At 43.1% G+C, this 27,412-nt stretch overlaps 1 protein-coding gene across 2 annotated transcripts in view; it reads left to right on the plus strand.

Moving 5' to 3' along the window:
- The first annotated feature begins 261 nt into the window (after positions 1 to 261).
- LOC119652300 (thrombospondin type-1 domain-containing protein 4) overlaps positions 262 to 27,412 on the plus strand; it is a 160,704-nt gene continuing 133,553 nt past the window's right edge. For both annotated transcript variants that reach the window (XM_038056300.1, XM_038056301.1), the window contains exons 1-2: positions 262 to 375; positions 11,783 to 12,623. In XM_038056300.1, coding sequence (XP_037912228.1) covers positions 12,610 to 12,623 — 14 coding nt within the window. In that variant the 5' untranslated portion in view covers positions 262 to 375; positions 11,783 to 12,609. The remainder of the gene's footprint in view (positions 376 to 11,782; positions 12,624 to 27,412) is intronic.

The raw sequence follows: 27,412 nt of genomic DNA on the forward strand, positions 1-27,412 counted from the left end.
TTCAAAGCTTAGTTTGATGATCAACTGTGCAAGATCCCATGTGCATGCCGCCCGAAGGTGCACTACTTTGTGCACAAATCAATTCTTGGGTGTCCGATGCTGCTGTGGGTACTTTATCGTGTGTTAAGCTGCGCGCCAAGGAATCTCATCTCTTCTGAGACATCGCGATAGTGCGTATGGGTTTTCTTATACGCCAAGCCGAAGCTAGCAAAGAACTTAGGTTGGACTGAGTGCTCCTAGCTTGCTTGTTCGCTAGTTCTTGGTCTGTTGTTTTTCGCTTAGCAGACGTTTACGCGATTTCCATGGTTTCGATCAGTTTTGTTAAAACGCTCGCGTTTGAAAGTTTGTTAGTAAGCGAGCGCGCGAAGTTCAAAGGTATGCCCACTATCATATGAAGACTTTCGATAAAATATTAATTTTTTTTAATTTTATGGTTGATGTGGTTCTTTTAAATGAAAGTGTTTTGTGGAGGAAAATTCTTAAATTTACATATATTTGTGCTTTTCTTGAACTGTGTAAAGAAATAAGTTTGTGACTCTGTTTCGAATATTAACAAGTGAGAGCACGAGGGAAAAATTAATTGAAAAAAACAACTGTTCACGATATTAACACCTCAGTTTGAATACCTAATGGACGCCCACTGAAAGAAAGAAAAATCAAATTGCACTTAAGAAACGCATCACGCTTCCCCGATACCTTCGATTAGGACTTAACAGTATTCGCTTTTGTCTTATCAAAAATTCAAAAAGCAGATTTAAGCCCGTAAGTTTTTCAAATCGATTGATTACAGACCTTTCTCCGTTCTTTCCGTGGTTCCTTTCCCGCGGCCAATCAGACTAATGTTTATTGATGTTATATGCTAATAAATAACATCTTTGACTTGGATCAAGTCGTAATGTGTCGCTCGATGAATTAACATTATCGCGGACAGCGTGATTTGAAATTGTTAAAATTCAGTTGTTGAAATGTATGAAGAATTTTGTGTGGCTCACAAATGTGGAGCGGAGGGTCTTATCATCGGCTAGCGTTTACGAGCAGTTCTGTGTCTGCTCGATTCTATGTAGCAGGCCTTCAATCGGATGGACATAAAAAAAGATTCATTCATCTCAAAGTGTTTATAAAATAACTTTATATTTGGGAAGATTGCGCAGTTGACCCATTGGCTATTTTCGTAAAAATTGTTTAGGGTTTAACGGATGATTTGGAGTGTTAGTTAAGATAGGCAGGTCAGTGCTCAGATAGTAGATGGGTGACTCAACCTAAATTCGAAACTCTGTTATTCCTTTCCTGGTGTCTTTAATTTCATTTAAATATTCTAGATTTTTTTTGGAATGTCATGTATTGGTCTGATTTGTTTAAAAAGGAGTGAAAAGTACAGAATATTCTGGAGTAAACAACTCATGTTTCGGCACTTAGTTTTGGTAATTTATGTTTACTGAGGCGGTAGCAATTTGTGATTGCTATCAATTGTAAATTTGGCAGAACCACCCGGACAAAGTATTTTTCCAATGAATGGATGGCGTCGAATTGATTGATGTTTGTTGTCGGGAGAATCATTTGTGTTTGTACCAGAGCAAGGTGTAGATATTGTGACTCCTGTTTTGTAGTCCTTCCTGAAGTTTCGATCCTTAGGGTGATTGCCAGAGAAAGATAATCACCTAGTTTTGCCGAAGAAGCTACATATTCCTGGCCTATGTTTCTCACTACTAATTTACTTAGTGGAATGTTTCATATACTAGAACTCTTTTTGGTGTTCTGTGTAACATTACAATGCTTTTAGGTAACACGCCTAAGTGGAATTACATGTAAACAATTCTGTAGAAGGGGAAATCGTTATTAGTTTTCTATAAAACATTTTTTAATGGGATTCTGATCTAAATGTGGTTACTTCCTTTAGGATACATCTTCTCCGGTTGTCTCAACTCAGGATCATGTACTATGACTTGAAAATCTTGCAAGCACAATTTGTGCTATTTGTGTCATTTGATTACCCTTTGCTTCAATGATGGTTGACTTCATTGCAGTTTGTCTTCTAGTAGACTTTTGCGATTCTCTAGATTATCCAGCCCTTCTCGTGCTGGGATATCGCGAGGTATCGAATAGTGAACAGCATTCAGAGCCGCATACATTTGAGTGAAAAGAAAACGAAGCATCCTTCCATGTTCGCTACATATTTTTATATTTAAACACACACCCAATTTCGGGAATCAGTTGTTCCCTTCCTGAATAGAGAAAAGAAGATCATTTTTAAGGTCTTGTTCAAAACAAAACTTTATTTAAATCGATTTACTCTTTGTCTGTTCGTCCGTTTGTCTGCCTATCTGTCACACCCATTTCCTCAGAAACAGTTACTCATATTGATATGAAATTTGGTGAAAAGGTGGTTAACATTGTCCTACATTGACTGTAGGCCTCAAAATACGTCCCGTTGCGACATCTGCTCAAGTAAAGGTAACAATAGTATGTTATTATATTTTGAAAATTTACTATGAACCCCCTTTAACTTCATCCTAGATCCTACAAATTGCAGTAAAATGAACTTTAATAAGGAGCATCATATTGGAAAGTTTGATAGAAATCATACTCTTATTAACAAAGTTATAGAAGGTCAAATTTGCCCCTTTCACGTTAAATTATAATACTACCCCCACGAGATAAAATGTCAATACCATTTCGGTACTGGAGTATCAGGCATATTCAACGCTTACTCACTACGGGCTATAGTGTTATCTATTATTCTGTTACGGGGAAGTCGAACCGCTTCCTTAAAGAACTATTGTGCACCTTTTGCTGGTTATAGTGTACTTATTAATCAGAGTCTATAACTGTTATGAATTCTATTATATTCCCTACTTTCATTTCAACTTTGCGTCTGGTATTAAGCGTTTCTCCGAAATGCCTGGACCAACTTTGCACAAGTGCCGGACACTGTCCGAGAACGTGTATAGAAGTTTCATCACACTCCGCATAGAACCTGCAGGCAGTACCCGTAGATATTCCTAGCTTCTCTAGGTGATAGTTTAGCTATCAGTGACGAGTGAGAGTTCCCACTATGATTCGGAGGTTCTTTTCGGTGAAGTTTGAGCAATCCTTTGTGCGCTTGGGTTCGTATCCTTCAATAAGTACTCTGGACGGCTCCATTCCTGGTAGGCCTGCCCAGTATAGCTCCCTCAACCGTTTCTCGTCATTTTTTAATTTAATAGCTATGAACCCGCTTCCGATTCCATAAAAGGGCGGTGGCCCGTGTAAAGGCGTCCCTGCTCCTTTTTTGGCTAGTTCGTCCGCTGCCTCATTGTCTTCCAACCCAACATGGCATGGAACTCAGAGTATTCTCTTCTCTCAAGGCATTCCTATACCAGTTTAGAGTTCACCTGGTTGGGCCTAGGTGCCTTAATCGCTGCTTGCTTCCGCCTGGAATACGCTTGTGTGTCTACTTATTGGCTCGAAGTACATTTTCCTTGGACCAATGACACCGGCACCCGCTCCCTCTGCTGTGAGGGATCCGTTAGTCTATTTATAATTCAGGATACCACCTAGAAAGAATATCAATCTTTCTTCCGTTTAGGCGGCTCCCCGCTTCACTGATATTTCCGGCCAACTTGAATGTTGTCCTCCTTGCCTGTATCTGTATGTACAGATGGAGAGGTGTTAATCACAGAAGGACATCCAAGGATGTCGCTGGGCATGTTCTCATTGCCCTACTCATACACACGCAAGCCGGTCTTTGGAGTTTGTGTAACTCCCTAGCTTGTGTGCTGAATTCAGTTCTTTCTGTCCAGATTACCGCATCCTCTAGTCTTAGACTGTTGTTGTCCAATGATCTCGAGAGTGATTCTGCTGCTTTTATCTGGCCTTACACATTATTTGGCCTAGTCTGTCTTATTAATTTCGTCGGGACAAGGGGTTCTCTTATAGCCGTGTACAGTTTTACCATGGCTATGCTATCACAGGCGACCTTAAAGTCGATGAAAAGGTTGTGCAACTGATGTCCATATTCCAACAGTTTTTCCATCGCTTGGCGCAGAGAGAAAATCTAATTTGTTGCTGATTTGCCTGGAGTGAAGTGGACTAAAAGAATTTGCTCTTAAGCCATTAAGAATACAATCAAAGTATTCCCTATTTGCCGTAAAAGGCGGCTAAAGGGAATAGAAACTCGTGGGCTAGCAAGCAAGGAACCTGTAAATTTAAAAAATTTGGGTAACATGCTGCATCGAAGTCCGAAGAATTTGAAGCCCAAAGCGGAGTTCGGCAAGGTTGCATTGTGTTGGCAATATTATTCCTTCTTGTCCGGAGAACATATGGGGCTGCAATGGGCAATGAAACCTTTCTTCAAAGACCTCGAATGCACTGACGATATCTTGGTCGCCCACCAAGTCATGGCGCTTGACCAAATGACTCTGGATTAGGAGAATCAGACACACAGATTCGGATTGAACATATTGATCTTCGCATTCTTTCTATTTGAATGTATCGGCAGCAGTTTTGAGGGCGTTAATCAATCTGTCTATTTTGATAGCATTGTTTCTACTGACGATACGACCGAGTTTGATGTTATCCTTCGTAATAATAGTGCTAGATACACTTTCTTTGATTGGTTTAAAATCTTTGTATGCAGATATCTCAATAACAACATCAAATTAAGGCCGTTCGGCGTTAATGTCCACTTTGTGTTGTTGTAGCACAGTACATGGAAAGTAACCGCCACAGTTGCTCGGAGGTCCGAAGCCTTCTTTAGCAGACGGCATATAAAGCAGGTTCCGAGGGAACTGTTGGTTAGAAAGTAGATGGAGTAGTGGATAAGTTAGACTTTATGAAAGCGCGACAGCTCAATTGCTGTGGTCGTTCATTATTAGTGACCCCAGGCAGATACAGATGGTCTTTGTTCACAGTTGTAGTCTTGTACTCATTTATTTTCAGACTGAATAGGATCCGATCCTATCCTATCCTATCTTTCCTGGTAGATGCTCGAGCACAATCGACCACTACGGTCCCACGGTCTGAGTGCTCAGGGGCTGAGCCTCTCCCATCGTTGAATAACTTCCTTAGTAGGGGTGGGCATGCCAATATTGTAGGTAGATACCTCTGTGCTCAATATATCAAGTTGTACTTTATAATTTGGAAGAAGAGCCTCCCTCCCATCTACTATTATGAATATTGGGGCAGTGTGTTACTGCCAAGGAGACCCCGATTGTGGTCCTTAAATCAATTTGTATATGAAGAGGATCATCGGTCTATGCTGTCCTCATATTTACCCAGAGGACCTTCATACACTTTCACCTGCATTGATGATTGATTCATTGTCATCCCAGTGATTTGGAAAAATTGGAGCAATTTTTAGGTTAAGTACTATTGTATGCTCCTTTGAAACTCTTATAGACGTACACTTTGTAGTCCCTGTATTTTTGTCAATCATGGGAAAATTTTGCTACTACTGCTTTTCCCACTTGCAGTAACTCCGACCGCATTATATCCAGGGGCTTAAGAGCATTTTAATTTTTAAAAACTTACAACGCTTACGTGACCTTTTGTAGTGTCTGTGTCATTTACTCCGTTTCAGTCACTGGATGTGGGTGTTGGTTTTTGGGACATTGGTGTTGTACTTTTAGGCGTTTCCTCGAAGTAGTCAGACCACCTATTTATTATTTTCACTATGTTTTCTAGAAAGTTCCATACAGGCTCGACTCAGTTTCCGAAGCTCTTTTCGTATCACAGATATTGTGACGCTTGCTAATTTCAAATTTGTTTTTGGCCTCGACAATTTGAAAGCGTCAACCTTCTTGTTTCATCTGTGAATCTAAGACTACTATACTTCCTCGGCTGTAGCAGTACACGGGGATAGTCAGGAGACTTGTCCAATGTAAAGCCATGCAATGTTTCCTGTACTTATAGTCACCCATAAGATACTGTGCCAAGTGGTAATTCCATTCTGGCAACTATATTCCCTGGGTTCCATCTCCTATGCGTCCTATGCGTCCACCGACCCTTCGAACACTCGTTCCATTTGCGTTGCCAGAGGTTGTACAATTCTAACCCTGCCGCATTCCTGCCTATCCTGTGTGCCTATCCATACGTTTTGTATGATACAGCACTCTCATTTCTTTCCTAGAATATCGACTAGAATAACCTCCAGTACCGCTTCATTTGGTGTCGTTCTAAAAGCGTTGCAAGCCTTCAGAGCCATCAGAGAGTTTGCAACCGCATCCAGCCACACAGGTGATGTGTAAAGCAGAATAGATGGCAATATTTTGCCAAAAAAGCAATCCCTGATAGTATTTCTGCCGGAGAACATTTGGCAACATTTTACCAAGTACTGGCGAGGGACTAGCCAGCTTTTGAAATGGATACTCTAAGTTGTGTGTGCAGTTTGGCATCAACCCTCACCCCTAGGTACTTAATAGTCGGCTTCAAGGTTCACAACTTTCTTCTTTTTATGGTTCGTTATTAAAACTGCCTCCTTTTTCTCATCTGCCAGAGTCAGCCCGATTCTTTCTAGCTAAGATTTTGCTGCTCTGATTGTTTCCGTCGCGCGCAGGTGGTCCGTAAAGACGGCAATCGTAGTCTCTCTCTCATTAATAGCTGGGATGACTACTGAAGAGAATTCATCAACTGTGCGTAGTAGCATCGCATGCTTCAATCAGCCATTGAGTGATCTGGGCGGCTGTTTCTTAGGTCGTTCCATTCAGGAATATGCCACCCACAAACGCCGCAGAAAAGATGTCTCCATCAAAAGCTTTCGCTGTCCACCCGGACAACGCATACGGCATTCTGCAAGTGCTGTTTTTCGAGCTAGATTCGCCCCCCTTGCAGATTGTCAAATTGTCACTATGAATATAGTTTCACTAACTTGCCAAGCAACTTTTCTGACTGAAGTAGCGCTCACATATGCCAGGTCCACTATAGACTCCAACCCCATACCTCTTTTTATGGTTTTGTGGAAAGCAAAATCTTATTAAAACCGACCCATTATTGGTTTCGCAAGAAACCTATTGACACGAAATTTGGTAGAAAGATTGGCATTGTGAACCTCCACACATGCGGTGAATTACACTGATCCACGTTGAATTTAAGAGGAACGACTGAGGGAATTATACTGGCGAACCTGTCAGGAATGAAGCAATGCCGGGTGCTTATGGGTGACAAAGGCTTCGGAGAGAATACTAAATTCCAAATTCCTTGGAAGTAGGGAGTATACTAAAATTCCTATCTTGGTTAGGTTCCAACTGGCCAAATTGAATATATTTATCACGTGCAGGGCCATCATCATGTAATATTTGTTGGAACTACTCTTTCAGTGGAATATATCTTCGGTCAACCAGTAACCGATTTAATAGCATCAGGGGAGGGGAGATGTTGCTCTATGGAACCTATATCGCTGTTATGAAAGGCCTCCTTGATTCTCAACCACCGTGAGCAATCTATTGGAGATTATTCTCTCTAGAATTTTCCCACAGCGGATACAAGATACAAGCACTTATTGGAGGATGTTTCATCTGGAGGTTTACCAGCCTTAGGCAGCAGCATCAGCTTCTGACGGTTGTGTGGTGCAGTGAATAACTCGGACATGTATGCTTCAAACAACTCGGTGAACACGTCTGGGCTGGATCTCACGATGGGCTTATTTGATATATAATCCTGACCCGGTGGTTTCGCCCCAGGGCGAAACGTGGATTGGTGCCCATGATGGAGCATAAAAGCTGAGAAACGCCTGCTGAACCAACACCATCAGCTCTACTACCAAGCTCTTTCTTAACGAAAAGCTGCAGACGGAGAACGATGAAGGCGAGTCTCCCGCGTGTAAAAATGGGACAAACTGAACCAACTGGGGGTTGGGTAGGACTGACAACCTTACATGGAAAACAACCTTTTACGAACCAACAAAAGGAGCCTTGGACTGGATTGACTACACAACGACGAACTCGGCAACGATAACGGAATAACCTTCTGCGTTTTCTCATGGCACTTGCGCTCCCAGTGCAGAAATGGAGTTGCCAAGTGCCTAGTCGACACCCTGTCACCATATATTATAGCGGCCAATAAACCATATGCTCGTAGTAAATTTTATAGTCAGCCAAAAAAGGAAATCTGTTGTTATCGGCTTTGAAAACATAAGTGAATGGCTATGCACTCTGCCCTTGCGAGGAAAATTTGGAAATATAAGCCTCATTAACGTTCACGCCCCTATAAAGGAGAGTGCAGAGTCGGAGAAGGACACCTTCTACGAGGCAATAGAACGAATTCTTGAAACCTGTCCCAGGATCACTATCTCGTTGGCATGGTGCTCCGGGCTAGAATAACGACACCACCCAGTATCCCCACTGACAATCAGGTGAGAGTTAAACTGAAGCCATGGCAGCACAGCCCTCCGCAACACCTATAAGGGGAAATGGATACCGCAAAAGCCGCAGTCAACAGAGATCCTGGAGATGTAGCATCAACAAATGATCTTCCCAACCACCTGAAAAACGTTATCATGGATATGGCCACAAACATACTTGGCCACAGCCGCAAAAAGAATTCAAACGGCTGATTTGACAATGAATGTAAGCTAGCGACGGAACGCAAGAATGTTGCATACCGAGTAATGTTGCATCTTCGAAGGACGTGGGCACGCGCGGGGACTTATCACGAACTTCGGGGAGCGTAGAAGCGACTTTACAGATGGAAAAGAGAAGCGTGCCAGAACCAACAAGTCTGTGAACTAGAAAAGTACAGGGTCAACAGCACCAGGTGCGGAGTCTTATCAACAAGTCAGCAGGATGGAGCCTTATACACCTCGGTGTTCATCCTGCCGAGGCAAAGAGGGAAATCTGAATTTCGACAGAATAGGGATATTGGAGCGATGGGTTGAGTACTTTGATGAACTATTGAACAATTAGAACATCGACGAGTTGGAGGTCCGGCCAGTTGAAGGCGATGGACAAATACCATCAAGCATAGAAGACACAGTCCGTGTAATCCCCCAGCTTAAAAACCATAAGTGCCCAGGAGCTGATGGAATTATAGCCGAATTGGTTAAATATGGAGGTGACCAAGCGGTTCATCAACTTTTGCATAACGTATGGGACAGCGAATCAATACCTGACCACTGGCAATGTTGCAGCATCTATCCCAAAAATAAAAAGGCAGATATCACAACCGACCAACAACACCAAACCGCACTGGTCAAGCGGGAAGAATAAAGATAGGAGACTACAACTTTGAGACTGTTGATAACTTCTGCTATCTAGCGTCGAAAATTTTAACCGATAACAGCTACGACGATGAAATCCGCGCACGATTGCTAGCTGCCAACACAGCCTATTTCAGCTTGCAATAACTGTTCCGCTCGAAAGGTCTCACCATAGGGTCAAAGGTCGTACTGTACAAGACAATGGTCTTGCCAGTTCTTATGTACTCCTAGGAGACCTGGGTTCTTAGCAAAAAAAAATTGCGAACTCTTCACCGCGTTCGAGAGAAGAATACTCCGAAGAATTTTTTCCCCTTTAAATAAGCGACCAAAAGGCAGGCCGAAACAACGGTAGCTTGATATGCCGGATGGGGATTTAAAAGCCTCGAGATTGCGTCCAGATCAGGCATTAGATAGAGCCAAATGGCGAAACCGATCACGACGAGCCGACTCCCCCTTATGAACGGGACAAAGGCTGAAGGAAAATAAGAAGAAGAGGTTGTGGATAAAATCCGGTTCAATAGGTTGCGGTGGGCGGCTCATTTAATCCGTATGAATGATTTAGCCTGGAAAGTCTATAAAGACAATATCTATGGTAGAAATAGAAGACGAGGCAGGCCCTGCCTGAGTTGGCACGATGGCTTGGGTTAGGACTCCAGACAGCTTTTAGGGATATCGAGTTGGTGGACGTCGGCGCAAAACCGGAATGTCTAGAGTTCCTTATTAAGGCAGGTCTAGACCGGATATCGGTTGTTGCGCCATTGATGATGATGATGGTCCATATCCAGGCTTGACTGTCACTTATCTCATGTAGATCTACAGTTCTAGTTCGTTTCTGAAAGGTGTCAGTGTCTTGCTGTAGAACTAGTTCCTGAAAGTTTTTCAACAGGAGGCGGCTGTACATTTTCTGTGGAAATGAGAGTCGTCCGGACTGTGCGGGTCGATAGACGTTTCTTCAAGTGTTTACATCTGCCTCCGAACAGGGCTTTCGAAAACATTGTCTTTTACTCCGCTGGATTTCCAGCTTGGGGGGATTTTATTTTGGTATCTTCCCTCTAAGAGGTAAACTAACTTTCGCCGTGTTCACTTGCGTATATCCCAAGTACCTCTTGTAGCAAAGCTGGGCATAGGCCATTACCCTCAGGTATCTTGTAGAATTTTAAATAACTTCGTGATTACCAACACGGGTGTTGACAGTATTGGTTTTCCTGTGGAGGAGTGCTATCGGTAGGCGGTAGGCCCAGTCTGACTATCTGTAATCATGATTTTATGGCATGAATGAACTCACTTCCATATAGGTTTATGTCTTAGGGGACATCAACTTCTTGATTTTTTGGCTCATCAAAGTCGAGAAATCCACTGTACATTAGGAACCCCCGTTGTCGGGCCATTCTTGACATCTGGCGTCGCTATCGCGTAGAAATTTATCAACGCCCATCTCTTCCCGAGGCGGGTCGACAACCATTGCTATCGCGATTATCACAGGACGGGATTGCTGAAACCCTTACTGTTGTTTTGGTAGATTGTTCATAATATTGGTCTTATGTTGTCAAAACTCTGGTTTTCCATGAAGTTTTCGTCTAAACTTTTACGCTAGCGAACTAAAGATAATTTAATTGCTAAAAACTAACCAATCCTTAAAAGGACCCATCTTGCTTGACGAATTTCGAATTTCGAGGTAAATGGCCGAGAGCTTTTCTTCCGTTGAAGCACATTTCTCAATCACACAAATCTTGTCTATTTCAAGCATTCCATGGGAGCTGACATCAGCTGCATTCTTCTGAGCTCCAATTATTTCTTTTTTTTCAGAAGCTTCTCTTAATAACAACTAATTTAATATTTAACACCGAAAAATTGAAACAAATATCTGAACAGCAGATAAACGCCAGCAAACAAAGTTATCTAAATGGCCGTTGGCTATACACCCCAGAAAGCTTGTCAATTTTCAAATTCATTCAGCTTAACATAAAATTTAATTTGTTTTCGACATTTATCACTAATATTTCAATCTATTTGCTATATTCATTTATTGCATACATAGAGTTTGACTCACACAACTCAATAACTCTAATAATTGTCCACACGAATGATAACGTTCAAATTTTAATTTATGCATAAATTTTAAATGGAATAGATACGATTCCGATGGGAGCAGATACTCTATTCCGTAAGCATTGCTGGGAATTAGAATTATGCTGAAGATTACAATGGAGGAAAGGTTTGCGTTATCAAGGGTGGCATCCAGAATTTAAAGAAATATATAAATCATGAAATTAGTTGGGAGGTTAACGAGGGTGACAATTTTAAGTAGGTTTAATGTGGTGGCTTTTAAGTGCGCTGACTGCCCGTATGGAGTCCGCGGCGATGGAACTCATAGAGGAAACCATCGGACCATTTCTCGGCCGCTTTCATCAATCATTGGACTGTTTCCTTTAATAAATAATTTTCAATTTTGTCTTAAGGCGTCCTGGTTTGCTCCGAGATAAACATATTTGCAGCCTGTGTGGTGCTCAATTGCTCATCACGACCATTTTTGATCATGCTCTAAATTTCTAATGGCAGACTTTTGAGTACAGAATTTAATTTCTTCTTTGGATATTCTTCTCTATTTTCCAGTTACGGTCCATTGACAACTTTATAATTTTGCGGACTTATCCGGCCTGTCATCATCATCATGATGGGGAACCGATAATCGTCGCCAGAGTGGATGCCAATCGACTATCGTCACCGACTTTGGCAAACGGTGGAGGGATCGTCCGAAAAGTGAGGCACCCCCCGTTGGGAAATCTGTGTTCTATGCAACATTACGAAAGAACTACAACGAAAAAAAGATTGGATCGACTATCGAAATCAGGGAAAATCTAGTTCAAATGAGGAGGAGTGTCATTAAAAATCTGTTGGGTACTTGATCATCGTTATTGCGTGCGTGTACGTACACACAGTGATAGACATAACAGCGGGACAGTAATAGTACGGCAGTGACATTAACAACTACTCAAACATAATTTAGATACATCACAAGCACAGAACATAGATACATATCAAACGCATTGGCAGATTTTCCAGTTGAATTTTTACATTTTACCAAGATAGTTTGATATCAGAGGCGAATAGAACGTTAGATACATTGGAGAAGTTGCGAGCTTTTTTCCGAGGTCTTTCACCGGGCACACGGTGGAGTTTTGTTTCGATTTTTCCGGGTAGTTTTTGGAAATTAGAGTTTTTAGAAAATTCATTATTTTTCATGATTTACAAACGAGTGTTCTTAGCTTTTGTGTTTTGACGAAAAAAAGCGGATAAGAAACGGTGAAACGAGTGATGCTACAATGATTGAGTTGTTCAGGAAGCAGTGATAGTGGTTGTGCGAACAAATTAAACAAGAAAGAGTGAGAATTGAGTTGGGAAAGTATTATAAGGATTAGTGGAATTAAAAGGTAGCAGAAATGCGGCTAATCAGGTAAATATGAACAAAAATTAATTTAATATGAACTGAGTAAGGAGTCATTTTCTGTGTATCTGGTATTGGTATTTGGCTGTGGACTATTTTGAAAAATAGATCATCATAAGTGATCTTTCAATGCCAGATCAGCAAACCCTTGGAGGTTCATTAGGACCCATTTTTTCCTTAATAAGTATTTTAAAAGACTAACCTTGATAAATAAAAGCGTTAAGAAAGTGCCATTATCTTGAAAATTCAGATATTCCATCATGACTGACTCGATCTTTTCCTTTTTTCCCCAAGTTTCGGGTGAGTATTCTCAAGCAACAAAACCTTATTTTATATAAGACTGCAAAATTTCCCATTCCCCGGGTAGCAAACATAGCAAGTAATCTAGATAAATAAAACATAGCCCCCTTATCTGTTTGTGTTTTTTGCAGAAGAAATTTCTAATGTTTTCTGGTTCACTTAAGTTACCTAAAATTGTTGAAGTTATATTCTTCAAAAATTCTGAGAAATAGGTGGGGGAGGGAATGTTGCATAGAATATTTACTTAGAACTTTTATATAATATTATATTTGGAAAAGTATGACTGAGATGGTTTTTTTCTATAATTTTTAGTTCGAATACTTTGCGTATTCGGGAAATTTAATTTGTAAAAATAGATTTTTATCATGAAAGCGGTATGCGGCTGGTAAATAAAAAGTGTTAAGTTTATTGTTGAAAGCAAATATTTTAAATTACGAAAGGTCACAACTTGTTTTTCTAATGTCAGTGTAATAAATAGTATTACCAGTTTTTCTGATCAAGATTAGTCCTTTTTCAGGGAGAAGTGAAGTTTAAGATGAAGCCGCTTTGATATGACTAACGAACACTGAAGCGATGCATGTTTAAAATGAATATTTAATTTGACCATTGTCAACCACGAAGGTAGTACTATCCAATAAATTAAAAAAGTGTCAAATTTTGATTGATCAGATTGGCTATCCACTAGTCGTCGCCGCCGCTGAACCTTTCCATTTCGATTTTTGACCTTCAAGATGTCCTTCCTCCAACCATCTTGACCCATCCACCGCATGCCCCGATTTAGAAATACGACCAGTGATTCGCTGTCTTCGTCAACTTCTTTTGATGTTTTATTTTCCATATGTATGTGGCCATCCTGCTTTCTTTTTTGAGTAGAGTAGATGAATGTCTAAGTATCTCGTCGGATTGCCAACTAAACACCCTCCTGTCATTAGACAACTAGTCTGAAACCGTTTGACACATTCGAGCTAGTTCTCCCATTCTCCCTCCTTAGGGAGCCTTAATGAAAAAGAATTTCTTCATCCAAAAAGAGGGGAGAGGAGGAGGAAAAATTGTTGGTTTGAAGAATCTCTTGCAATCCGGTCACTCCACCGGTCGAGCTCAACCCTCTCCGCGAGAATAATAACCGGTTGGGCAATATGACTCTATCTGTTAGTGCTCCTCAGGATCTTCTTGACAATATTGTCCAGGACACCCCTCTCCCCCCACATTACATCTGCATAAAGTTGCCTGGCGAGTCCCATAAGAAAAAAACATGTGATCGGTGTTATCTCCCATCCCATGCAGAACACACAGTCAAGGGATTGCACCTTTCCAATTTTGTGCAGGTAACACCGAAAACCTCCATGCCCGCTTGGATACTAGGTAAGAAAATTATTAATCTTACCATGCTTTCGGATCTGCCATGGAAGTTGCCGATGTACCGCGGTGTCCATTTGCCACTTGATTCTTTTTCTCAAGCAAAATTCAACTCATTCAGTGTATATTACCGTTCTCCAAGACTAACCCTTGAGTCTTCCTCTTGTAGGTGGTTTTTCGTAACTTAGCAAGGAGACCAATGGCGATAACTTCCTCGATCACCATCATTCCCGGTTTTGGGGCTGTGCAGTAAGCAATGGCCACCCGCGCAGTTCCACATCTCTGCATCCATCAGCCCAAACCTCCCTGCTTACGGAAAACTCATCTTCAAGTCGAGCGCCGATCCAAGATATTTAGCCATTGATTTTGACTCTGTAATCAATTCGCCCATCAACACAGGACGCAGGCTCGGTATTCTCTTTTTAGTCAAGATAACTCATCATCATGAACGGCGCAACAACCGGTATTCGGTCTTAATAAGGAACTCCAGACATCCCCGTTTTGCGTTGAGGTCCACCAATTCGATATCCCTAAATGCTGTCTGGCGACCTGACCTACGCCATTGCTCCATTTCAGGCAAGGTCTGCCTCGTCTTCTTTTTCTACCACAGATTATTCGAATGTTACGGTAACTAGCCAGTTCATCCATACGAGCTGGAAATTCATCGATTCTTGGATGGTTGAGAATCATGGTGAAGTGTTTCTTTCACCTTTTGAGCTACCCATCATCGTGCACGCTCGACCGGAACCATCGAATGATTTGCGATCGCCCTCAAATACTTTTGTGATGCGGAATAAGGTTCTGAAATCGTTGTTATTTAAGGTAGCTTCTGCTTCTCTAACCCGCCTAATAATATAATATATTTCCCTTTGTTACGGAGATTTCTCAGGGAAATAAAGCTTGAGCGCAAAACCTCTGATAAGACTCCCGTGAAAAAAACAATTTTTGAATGATGGCTTAATGTGCATCAATATCAAGGGGGGAAGAAGAAGCAGCGGACGTGACACACAGGCAAGCGACTATCCGGTGTTGATCCCTTTCAAGGTTGATGCGAGCGCCCTTCTTTTCGTACACATTCAGAAGATAACCTCTAAATCTAGTGTTCATCACTAGAGAGTATTTAACAATCATATGTCCAACCAAGGTATTCTCAGATCCCAGTTTTGCATTCAGATTACCTACCACGATCATAGTGTCACCTTTACGAAGTCTTTCATGGACTGGAGCTGGTGCTTAATACTCTACCAGTAAAATGTTCCTCATTTTGAGGTGGAATTAGTGTCATCATCATCATCAACGGCGCAACAACCGGTATCCGGTCTAGGCCTGTCTTAATGAGGAACTCCAGACATCCCGGTTTTGCGCCGAGGTCCATCAATTCGATATCCCTAAAAGCTGTCTGGCGTCCTGACCTACGCCATCGTTCCATCTTAAGCAGGGTTTGCCTCGTCTTCTTTTTCTACCATAGATATTGCTCTTATAGATTTTCCGGGTGGGATCATCCTCATCCATACGGATTAAGTGACGCGCCTACCGTAACCTATTGAGCCGGATTTTATCCACAACCGGACGGTCATGGTATCGCTCATAGAGTTCGTCATTGTGTAGGCTACGGAATCGTCCATCCTCATGTAGGGGGCCAAAAATTCTTCGGAGGATTCTTCTCTCGAACGCGGCCAAGAGTTTGCAATTTTTCTTGCTAAGAACCCAAGTTTCCGAAGAATACATGAGGACTGGCAAGATCATACTCTTGTACAGTAAGAGCTTTGACCCTATGGTGAGACGTTTCGAGCGGAACAGTCTTTGTAAGCTGAAATAGGCTCTGTTGGTTGACAACAACCGTGCGCGGATTTCATCATCGTAGCTGTTATCGGTTGTGATTTTCGATCCTAGATAGAAGAAATTGTCAACGGTCTCAAAGTTGTATTCTCCTATCCTCATTCTTCTTCGTGTTTGACCAGTGCGGTTTGATGTTGTTGGTTGGTTCGTCTTCGGTGCTGACGTTGCCACCATATATTTTGTCTTGCCTTCATTGATGTGCAGCCCAAGATCTCGCGTCGAATGCCGCCTGCTCGATCTGGATGAAGGCAGTTTGTACGTCTCGGGTGGTTCTTCCCATGATGTCGATATCGTCAGCATAGGCAAGGAGGTGGGTGGACTTAAAGAGGATCGTACCTCTTTAATTTGCATCAGCATCACGGATTACTTCCTCGAGGGCCAGGTTAAAGAGGACGCATGATAGCACATCCCCTTGTCGTAGACCGTTGTTGATGTCGAATGGTCTTGAGAGTGATCCTGCTGCTTTTATCTGGCCTCGCACATTGGTCAGGGTCAGCCTAGTCAGTCTTATTAATTTCGTCGGTATACCGAATTCTCTCATGGCCGTGTACAGTTTTACCCTGACTATGCTATCATAGGCGGCTTTAAAGTCGATGAACAGATGGTGCAACTGTTGTCCATATTCCAATAGTTTTTCCATCGCTTGCCGCAGAGAGAAAATCTGATCTGTTGCTGATTTTCCGGGAGTGAAGCCTTTTTGTTATGGACCAATGATGTTCTGGGCGTATGAGGCCATCCGGCCTAGCAAGATAGAGGAGAATATCTTATAGATGGTACACAACAATGTGATACCTCTATAATTGCTGCACTGTGTAATATCCACCTTTTTATGTATGAGACAGATAATGCCCCGTTGCCAGTCGTCAGGCATTGATTCGCTATTCCTTTGAGCATCAGTTGATGAACCACTTCGTGTAATTGGTCGCCGCCATATTTAACCAATTCGGCTCCTGGTTACTTATGGTATTTAAGCCTGTCGATTGCTCGGACTGTTTCTTCTATACTTGGTGGTGGCAGAATTTGTCCGTCGTCTTCAATTGGCGGGACCTCCAACTCACAGATATTTTGGTTGTTGAGCAGCTCATCAAAATACTCAATTCATCGCTTAAATATTCCCATTCTGTCGGAAATCAGATTTCCCTCTTTGTCTCGGCAGGATGATCATCGAGGTGTGTAAGGCTTCATCCTACTGACATGTTGGGAAACTTGCGTGAGTGGTGCGGTTGTTCCCTGTATTTTTCTAGTTCACAGACTTGTTGGTTCTCCCAGGCTTCCTTTTTCCGTCTGTGAAGTCGCTTCTCCGCTGGACGGAGTTAGTGATAAGTCTCTGCGCGTGCCCGCGTTCTTTGAGAATGCAACATTACTTGGTATGCGGAATTCTTCCGTTCCGTTGTTAGCTTACGTTCATCGTCAAAGAAGCCGTTCCGACTTTTCTTGCGACTGGGGCCAAGTATGTTTATATCATTTGTCTCCAGGGTCTTTGTTGAATGTGCTTATTGCGGCATCCATTTCGTCCTTATAAGTGTTACAGAAGGCTGTGTTGTGAAGGGCTGCAGTATTCATTCTCACCTGACTGCCGGAGGGGATTGTAGGTGGTGTTGTAATTCGAGCTCGGAGCACTATGCTAATGAGATAGTGGTCCGAATCTATATTGGCCCCATTCATCAAGTCTGAGAGAAAGCGACGTTCAATCAGCATATGGTCAATTTGGTTGAAAGTGGTCCCGTCTGGAGGGGCCCACGTATGTGTGTGGACCGCTTTCCGCGCAAACCGGATACTTTCAACAACCGTTTCATGCAATACTGCAAACTGAATAGCAGTTCCTTATCATTGGTATCCCAATGTAAACTATGGGAGCTGACTATCGCCTGAATCCGGGCTCCGTCCCTACTGGTGTAGCAGCTCTTCTTCAGGAAACCGGTCCCTGTCCATTGCACCTCTTGCAATGCTGTTACATCGGCTTTATACTGGCTAGCTGCTCAGCAGCATTCGGTTTGTACAGGGAGCGCACATTCAATGAGAAAATGGCAAATCGTTAAACCGTTATCGTTGCCGGGTTCGTCGTTTTGATTCATCCATCCTGTCCGAGGCTTTTTCCGTGGCTTCGTAACATCGGTTTTCCGTATCGGGTTGTCAGCGCTACCCAACCCTAACTGTGCGGGAGACTCGCTTTCATCCTTCTCCGTCTGGAGTTTTTCATGAAAAAAAAAACTCCCAGCGATCACCACGTGGAGGAGGAGATAGGGTTTGGTAGTTGAGCTGTTGGTGTTGGTTCAGCAGGCGTTTCCCAGGTTTTATGCTCCATCGTGGGTACCAATCCACGTTTCGCCCTGGGACCTATACTACCATTTGACCAGTAGCGATTATAAGGTTCTTTTACGCTTATTCACCAATTAGTTAAATTTTCCTCCGCTGCCAAAGGACCCTTGATGCTTCCCAGTAAATTCCGCAAGGTTGACGATTGACTCGAACCTACGACTTCCAGTTGAAACTTTTTTATCTAATTCCTGATGCTGTTAAATAGGTAGGCACACGGGATATTTATCAGTCTCATAGTTGCCTCCTTATGCTGTGAGAATAGTGTTGTATAGGCATGCTTATTATGTTGCTTGATTTTCCTTACGTTCAGCTTCTCAATAGTCTGAGGTTTATCCCCACTCTTAATAGCGGTGTCAATAATGTGCTGTCGTTCCTTATTGAAAAAGTATTCCAAAAGAGGATATGTGATAAGTCGTTGACGATATCAGATTTAGGAAGGATAGAGCCCCATCCTTTTCTACCTCTAATGCAGACGCGATTTTTTTATGAATCTTATTTATAGAGAAGATGACCATGTCGACATCGTCTCTTCTAACAATCGCAAATACGTCGTCTACATACCTGAACCATACTTTAGTTATTATTTCCCACGAATCAACATGAACCTTTCAGTGAGTAACGGCGAGAAGGGATTCCCCATCGTTATTCCCGAAGTAGTTTTGTGGAATCTATCCCGACATGTAAAATAGTTTTCGTTCATATAGAGCCTGGCAAAGTTCGTATAGATTCCAACTCCTCTTCTCTCTCCCGGGCTAGATACAAACTGGACCAGCCATCTTTCGAGTCCGACAATTGATTCTTTCACTGGCGTGTTGGGAAACAATGCCTTCACGTCGAACGACACCATCACTTCGTCCTCATCTATCCTCTTAATACGTTGCAACTTCTATATTAGCTCACGGGAGTTAGCCACTGAATGCTTACTATTGGTCATCCCAAGGGCCAAGCACTCATTGATCAACCACTTGGCGATGTTGTGCGTCGGTGGGTTCGAGTCCACAATGATTGCTCGCATCTCGTTCCCATTCTTGTGGATTTTCGGTTGACATCTGATTGCTGGAAGCACATGATTAGGCATTCGGGGTCGCTCAATGTTCGGGAATACCGCACTAGCTTCCTTCAACGCTCGGTCAATCCTTTTGATAGATTCGAGAAACGTTGTTTCCCTCGTTCGCCTTGAGAAAATATAGTGGTATTCCCAAGTTCCCGCATTGTTTTTAAATCGCGTATACAAATTTTTAGAGGTCGAAACCACAGCATGACACCTTAACCCATTAGAACCATTTTCCCTTACCTCTTATCCTCTATGGAATTATGTATGGATTAAAACCCAGTTTAGTTCTACGATGAGAATGGTCCCCTCTAAGCCAGCGTTAGTGCTCTGGCTTTCGAAGCTCCTCCTAATGGTGCCACAAATTACAGTCGATGCTTCCTTGTATTCGAAAATTTGCGGCATGCTTGTCTCTAGTTTTCTCAAGAGTTTAAGCTGGTTTCTCCCACTGAGAAATCTTGCGCATAAAAAGGGCACGTGCTCCGGGTCCTCATATCTATTTCGATATTCCGGACAGGAAATCCTTATGTCCAAAACGATCTAAATATCTGCGGTATTCACTATAGCCTGCTGGAAACTGACTAAGCTCAATAGTTGCTTATAATCCTAATCTGAATATTTGGGATCAGCTTGTGCATCCCCTTGTGAAAATTATCCCAACGTTCTCGCCACACCCCGATTGGCGATTGCGCGCGTCTTTCCCTATCGTCGCTCTTCTGCCTGCGATCAAACTGAAGCTGCATATAGCAAAATGGATGTGAACACTCTGGGTCTCTGGCAACAGTCACCGCGGTGGTTTGGCTCCTCAAATATATGAGCATCATCCCCGCTATCGCAGCTGCTGGATTCTATGCTTTTTTCGCTCGATGATCCAGAATAACACCGAGGTACTTGATGAACGGCTTGGATTCTATCACATGCTGCGCTGCACGAAAGCTTAAAACTTCTTTCCGCTTGCAACTGCTGACTACTACGGCATCAGCCTTTTATTCATTCATTCCTTGATCAGCCTGATTAATTTCTCACATACTCAGACGACATCCTCAAATGTTTTGCCGACTATCATAATTTTGATGTCGTCAGCATAGCCAATAAGGGTAGTTTTTCACGGGAGTTTCACGTTCCAGAATAACGAGCCCACCTTTGAGGCACTCCACCCCCCATGAAACTTTCAACCTACGTGGCCTTCATAGGGGAGCTTTCTATCCAGAAAATAGTCGCTTCAATTTCATGTTCATTATTTGCGGATCGGTAATTTTTTCTCGGTTGTTGTTCGGTACGGACATTGGTTTCATAATATCACCAGTTTGACAAGGTTTTCTGTAGGTATTATTTTTGCGCCTTGACGTGGAAACACCATGGACTGCGTTCACGTTGCTGACAATTTCTTTACATTTTCCTTCCGCCGTACCTATTGGCTACCTAGCGCTATCAGACAACGTGAGTCCGGATGTTGGCCAACAGTTATACATAGTAACATCCTAGAGGAAGCACCTCGGGATCTCTGAGCATTCACTACGGAATTTCACGCACATGCGCCGAACCCGGGGAGACACTTTATTGTAGACTTTTCAATCAGTGCAGAGTGAAAGACCGGCGACGTGTTACAACGCTATGGCATAGTGTTCTTCACTGACGGGTCAAATGTTGTCTACGGAGTCAACGCGGGAGTTTTCTCGCAAAGCGTAGATAAGTCGTACGGTCTTCCGGGATTGGCCAATATCTTAGAACCGGAAGTACTGGTGATAAAGGAAGCCTGTCAATGGCTGGGTACCATCAGAATTCCAAGCGTAGTATAACCATTCTGGCTGACAGTCAAATCGCCAGACACGGCATACCCTACAATTGGCATTGCCAAAGCTGCGGAGAAAGAGGGAGAAACCCGAGGCTGCGGACCCTAGCTAAACCATTCTATGAGGGCTTCAGGGAAATCTCTAATTTTGGGGGGGGGGGGGGCTGTTTTTCCTTATGAATGTTATAAACTGGCTGTGAAGATCAAAACCAGCTTGACTCTGCCCCTTGCACTTAATACACCAGTCATGGTATTAGGAGTTTGTGTCATCAAAACGGCGCACCACAGCGCTAATTGGGGTCCTTGCTTACCATTGAGTTTATTATTCCTTGAAGTAAGGTATAGGTATTTCCGATATTACCAAGCACTAAATCCAGCGAAGAAAAGGTTTTCAGTAATATTGACTCCTTGTTATTTGAAATTTTGCTTCCCAACTCGGTAGACCATGCGTTGAAAAGTCTCCCACGATGGTAACGTGGGATCATGCGATTGCATCTAACACTACATAGAGCATAGCCATTATGGACGTGAATACGGTTAATCTTGGATGTTGTTAACCCATTAATAGATGTTGAGACTACTTTTTAGAATACTTACCTTTCTATTGTCCAAATTGCGAACTTTCTACCTCTGTCGGTGGTCCATACCGCGTTGCTTTTTCATCTGCATGGCTCGCTAATAATCGTCGCGCTCACGTTAAGCTCTTGAACTGATTGGCCCTTGGATATCTCCTAGACAGCGGGTGTTTCTCGTTTCCTACGGGATGGCCCTTATCATCAAAGCCTGCGACATTGCACAACCTACATTCAGTGCCTTTTTCGCAATTCCTCTCCCTGGGGTCCTTTTCATTGCACGTCTACATCGATCAGATCTATTGTGTTTGCTTGCGGAAGATCTTGCTATGTGACAATATTCCGAAGATTTAGCAGTTAGTAGAAGATGGTGATTACGTCGAAATCCCTGCATTTCATATCTCTTGTTGGTCAGTTGTGTCACCGTGACCTCGTTCCCTTACTTTACCTCCTGGAGCTCAAGGAGAAGTTCTTCCTTCTGTGTTGTCTCCTTTAACTCCTGCAGAATCTTTCCATAAAAGGAATCACCCCTGCTCTCAATTGACCAAGGCTTAATTTGTTTTATTTATTTCTTTGGGTTCACAATTGTCCCAGCATTTTCTCCCATATTTCCTCATTTGTGAACCTATTTCAAAATCCATCCGCTGCTGATTCCTTGGAGCTTCCAAACTTTTTTCATTGTTGGAAGGTTCACGCCAGTTTCACCCGTCACTTTTCTGCTTATCTTTATGTCCTCTGCAGCTTTCTGTCTTGGACTTATTTGAGTTGCTCGCTCCATCCTTTTGGTAACAATATGTAATGACCGCAATTGGCTCGCCTTAGGAGTAAATGGCGCTCTTTCATTCGCTATGCATTGGGCCGCCAACCCAATACGCTCATGGAATCCTTAAGATTTCAAAGCATTACCTCATTATAGTGGAGGACGATGTGCCTCGGCTATACAAATTTTTAGAACGTATTCAGGGCATTATCAACCCCTTTTCCACTTCTTTCTACTCTGAGCACTTTCAGTCTTCCATCGGTCTGCACGGACTGAAAAGTGCAGCATTTTACTACTTTGCCTAAAGAGATTCAGGCTCGTCATCACCTCCTTACCATTTCTTGAATTATCTCTTGCATTGGCCAAATATTCAATAAGAGTAGCACCAATATCTTCGTTGTTCTCCTTAGATGTTTGCCTTAGTTTATCCACTAAATTGTGGTTCGCGTTTCGGGATTACAATAAAGTGACGGTTTGGATTCCGAAACCTGCATCAAATGTTCATCTCAACTGACTAATCACACATACTCGGGTCGCCGTATTGCCCATGCAAGAAGAAACATGAGCTTCCCGTTGACAACGGTTTTGACGTCTGCTTATAAAGTGATACAAGTCGATATTCTGTGTCCCTGGGACGCAAAGAGCAACGACTTTCAGGTTTATATTTTGGGTGTCCTTCTCATAGCCATTTTTCTCCATGCGTGGGCGTTTCCTCCTAATTGTAAGTGCATCTTCGAACGCCCCTTATCATCAAGAAGCGATTGCGTTTCAGAGAGATGGGCTTCGTCTTCTGCTCGTCAGCCAGGGGTTTGCTATTGTATTCGTCAACAATCGGCTGGTATTTAGCGAGGTCTTTTTCATCCTGCTGGTGCACAGTACCGGCCTGTCTAATTCTTAGCAATCTTGCTGAGAATATGCATGGCCTTCTGGTACTGGCTCTTGAGCAGGACACCAGTGGACCTTCGCTTCTTAGCCGGTTTCCGGCGACCGACGTCCTGACTTTCAAGGGGTCCCCCGACGTTGAGGGTTTCGGGTTAGAAGTACTATGTCTGGTACTCGCTACACCCAGCTTGACGGCAGTGGATTCCAGGCTGGAAGCCACTAGACCGTCTACCGCCTCGCTCCGGGAGGTCCCTGCGGTTGGTTTCAGCACAGCGGTGCTACGACTGGCACCGAGTGTACTGCTCACGATGGCTACTGTCTCCTGACTGGAGACCAGCAGCTCGTCCTTCGATGATGCGCCTGGTATCACCTCCTCTTCTTCTATCGTTGTTTTTTGTTTTTGTTTTTTGAGAATTGAGTTCATGTCTTGGTCCTACGAGTAGTCCGGGAATAATGTCTACCCTGGCTGGCTCGGCCACCAGGGTAAAGGTCTTATTTGAAACTAAAGGTGCCCAAGGTATTCAGAGTTCGCATACTAAAGACCAAGCTCCACATTGGCCACGCAGCACTGGGCGTATGCTGTTCCATCTTGGCTTGGGGTCCTATTAGCACCTTCTCCGGTGCATGGAGGACGATCCCCGGGCTGTTACTTTGGTCCATCCCCCCGGCAGATTTACTTGCCCGTAACACATGACCAGCAGATAAGCAGATCCTCGTCAGTTGGATGAGCCTACTCCCAGCCCGTCCCTACACGCTCTTGTCTCGACCGAAGACGGTTTCCAGTGGCCACCACGAGGGGGTCGTGTGAGGACTTGCCGAATTATGCAACTTTAACCTGAAGCATAACAGACCAAGCCGCCGTTAGAGAGCAAGTATATATTTTTTTCAACTTTTATGGAGTAGGAATTACCTAAATAAAGTTAGGAATAGCTACTCTCTACTCGATTGATGAATTGATTTATCCACAGATCTTCTTTTCGTAGATTAAACAAATTCATCCTACAATTCATGGTCCATTGCTTAATAGAAGTTCCTCCAACAAATTCATCGAAGTATCTTTCTTGTTATACATCTCATAACATTTGCATTTAATGACCTATTCCAGTAGCAATTCCGTAGACAAATCCCTGATACATATCTAGCCATGTAAACTCATCCAATTTCAAACCCTCCGTCTTCCACCATGAAAATCAAACTCATCCTTCCTAACCACTAGCCCAATCTATTAGAACAATTCTAATATCAGATAAATGTACAGTTAATATTTCCGGAGCGTATAATTCGTGGTTGTTGTCTGTCTTTTTCTCAAAATGAAATTTTAATAAATTGCCAAAACGTGACCCACGACAAAGTATCTGAAACTTCCCGTTGAAAAACAAGGCAAGAGAAAGATCTTAATCAATTGCGGTAATCACATACGAGTTAATACTATGATACGTATGGACAGATGGAAGGGCCTGGCGTACATGGGTTTCTTTTAATTTGAATGAAAGCAGTCGTGGAATGCATTTTTGACCAGCATGAAAACCGAAGGGCCAACAAACCATGGAAAATGTCTCCGTGTTGTCTATTGATTTATGACGTGCTAGCGTGGACGAGTAACGTTCATGGATTAAGTACTCTCTTTGTGTACGTAGGGCACAGAAGATAGATTCATCTTTTAGGCCATTTCATAGTTTTTCCTCTGGAATGTATCTATCACCGAGAGCGATTCAAGCTGTCTTGAAACGCATAACAATTTTGAGAAAGACCGCAAAAAGTTATGGAAATCGGATGGGGATATTACGATCGATGGTCCTGAATTCATCTTGATATCATCCCCCATTGCACTTCCAGAGCATTCCCTCCCTTGGAATTTCCTCAACAAGCTATCAACCTCATAAATCCTGAAATGGTGTAGGAGTTATTAATGCGGGTGTTACCCTGCATTGGTCGCAATCACGGAAGCCCTCTACCCAGCCTAAGTCGCTGTGATTCCGACAACGCAGCCAGCATTTCCTTCCTCCCTGCGGCTGACCCATTTGTTCCGGCCCGGGCTTTCCCAATCTTTCGACTTAGTGTCAGCATTAGTTCAGTGTGTTGACACAATTTTCATATAAGGCAATCTATCCAACATGCATATGAATTGCTGATGGACATGATGACAAGAAATCGTATTTATGGGGTTCACGACAAAACTGTGACCTGCACGACAAGAAGTGTCGGTAGTTATTATGGATTAGTGTTTTGGTAAAATATGAATTAAGTTATGTGGACTTATCTGACTAGCGCAAGCGGGTAAGATTAGAGCTGCATTTATTGGTTAACGGATTGGTAGTGTTGGTGGTTGCAGTGCTTTGGATTGCCGGCTCAAAGTTGCATAAAGAGTTGAGAATTGCATGGGAGAAATCAGATTATGTTTAATGAGAAAATGTATTTTATTGCTGAACTTCCTGAAAGTTTAATTAGGAAAACATAAAAAGCTTAATTGGGAAAACATAAGCGGAGCAAACGTTTTCTTGGTTACCTCATCATGCGGAAATTCATGTTTTTTTCATAAAAGAGATTTCTGGTCCCCACGTCAATTGTGATCAATCCAGTGGATTGATTGTTTATGTGTCCTCCTGGAAAAAGTTTTTTTTTATTATTATCTGTTATCCTTCTTGTGCTCGATTGGTTTCGGTACCTCATTTTACAATGAACTTTCTGAGCAGGAAGGAGCTGCTTGGTTATTTTCGAAAAGGAATCGTGGGGCGGCGTGGCTTTAGTCGACTAGTGTGCCCTCGGAGATGACTTTCTTTTTGTAAAGAAATGCGGTCTGCCTTCTTATGTTACGATGACAAGCTACGCCCTGGATGTATGCGGATCCATGGTGAAATAAGTCAGTCAGAGCCAAACCGGTGGTGAATGGCCTAAAAAACCGAAAAGGCTACTAATCAGAGCCTAACGTCTGCACAAAGGAAGGTCTATCCTGACACTTCCTCGGAGGGCCTGGCTTTCAAGCCAGTTTCTAAAGTTTCACTCCGTGAGCCAACATAGTAAAGGGAGCTCCAGTACCAAAAGCACCACTCTGGACTCTAATAGGGCTCAGGCCAGAGGCTCAGTCAGGGGTCGTCAACGATCCTTAATAAGTCGCTTACGATATGGGGAGTAGCTTCCCCGAGGTTCCCAAGCAAGTAGTTTTGACCCCTAGCTGGCATAGTACCTGCTTTCTAAATAGTAACCTCGAGAAAGTTTCCCGATGAAGCGTGAACTGCTGATGACCAATACAAGCCGTCGACAACTCTTGTCCCCGAGGGTATACCCGTTCATGACTATTGCGGCCCGCTCCTTTGCATAGGACGCGCTGGTAAAAAGATTAAATGGCGAATAAAAACAAAACAAACGAGAAGATGGTGGAAATGGGGAGTGAGCTGACTGCGTTTATGCGCAACACGAAAATGCGCCGCTCGCCTCAGCGCCCAGTGAAGGAAGCAACAAGAGCAGAAATACCCGACGAGGCATCGGGATGCGCAGATGGAGAGACTGACTCGCAAAGTGATGCGGCACTTGCAACGAAGACGGGAACCCAAACAGTACCACGCAGTGCTATAATTGTGGAAAGAGGCACAATGGAAACTGCCGGAACTAACCAAATGGTTTCGAATATAAGCCGAGTGGGAGAGATAGGCTTATTAAGGAATGCGCGGCAGCTGTGAAGCACATGCGATTTGTGATGTTCCTCCAGAAAAACGTCAGCAAAAGGGTAAAAACGGGCTAATTGAGCTGGAGTTCTTGGACAGAATTTCATATTATAGGTGGACATGGAGAGTAAGAGAAAATCCGCGGGAAGCAGAAAAATCGCGAGTACCAAACGGATCGCAGACAGCCCATTGCAGAGGGAACAAATGCAGGAAGGGACATCCGAAGGAGACTTCACTCAGGTACTCTCCAGGGCCCAAAAGAAGA

Source organism: Hermetia illucens, chromosome 3, assembly GCF_905115235.1.
Source record: "Hermetia illucens chromosome 3, iHerIll2.2.curated.20191125, whole genome shotgun sequence".
Taxonomy (NCBI): domain Eukaryota; kingdom Metazoa; phylum Arthropoda; class Insecta; order Diptera; family Stratiomyidae; genus Hermetia; species Hermetia illucens.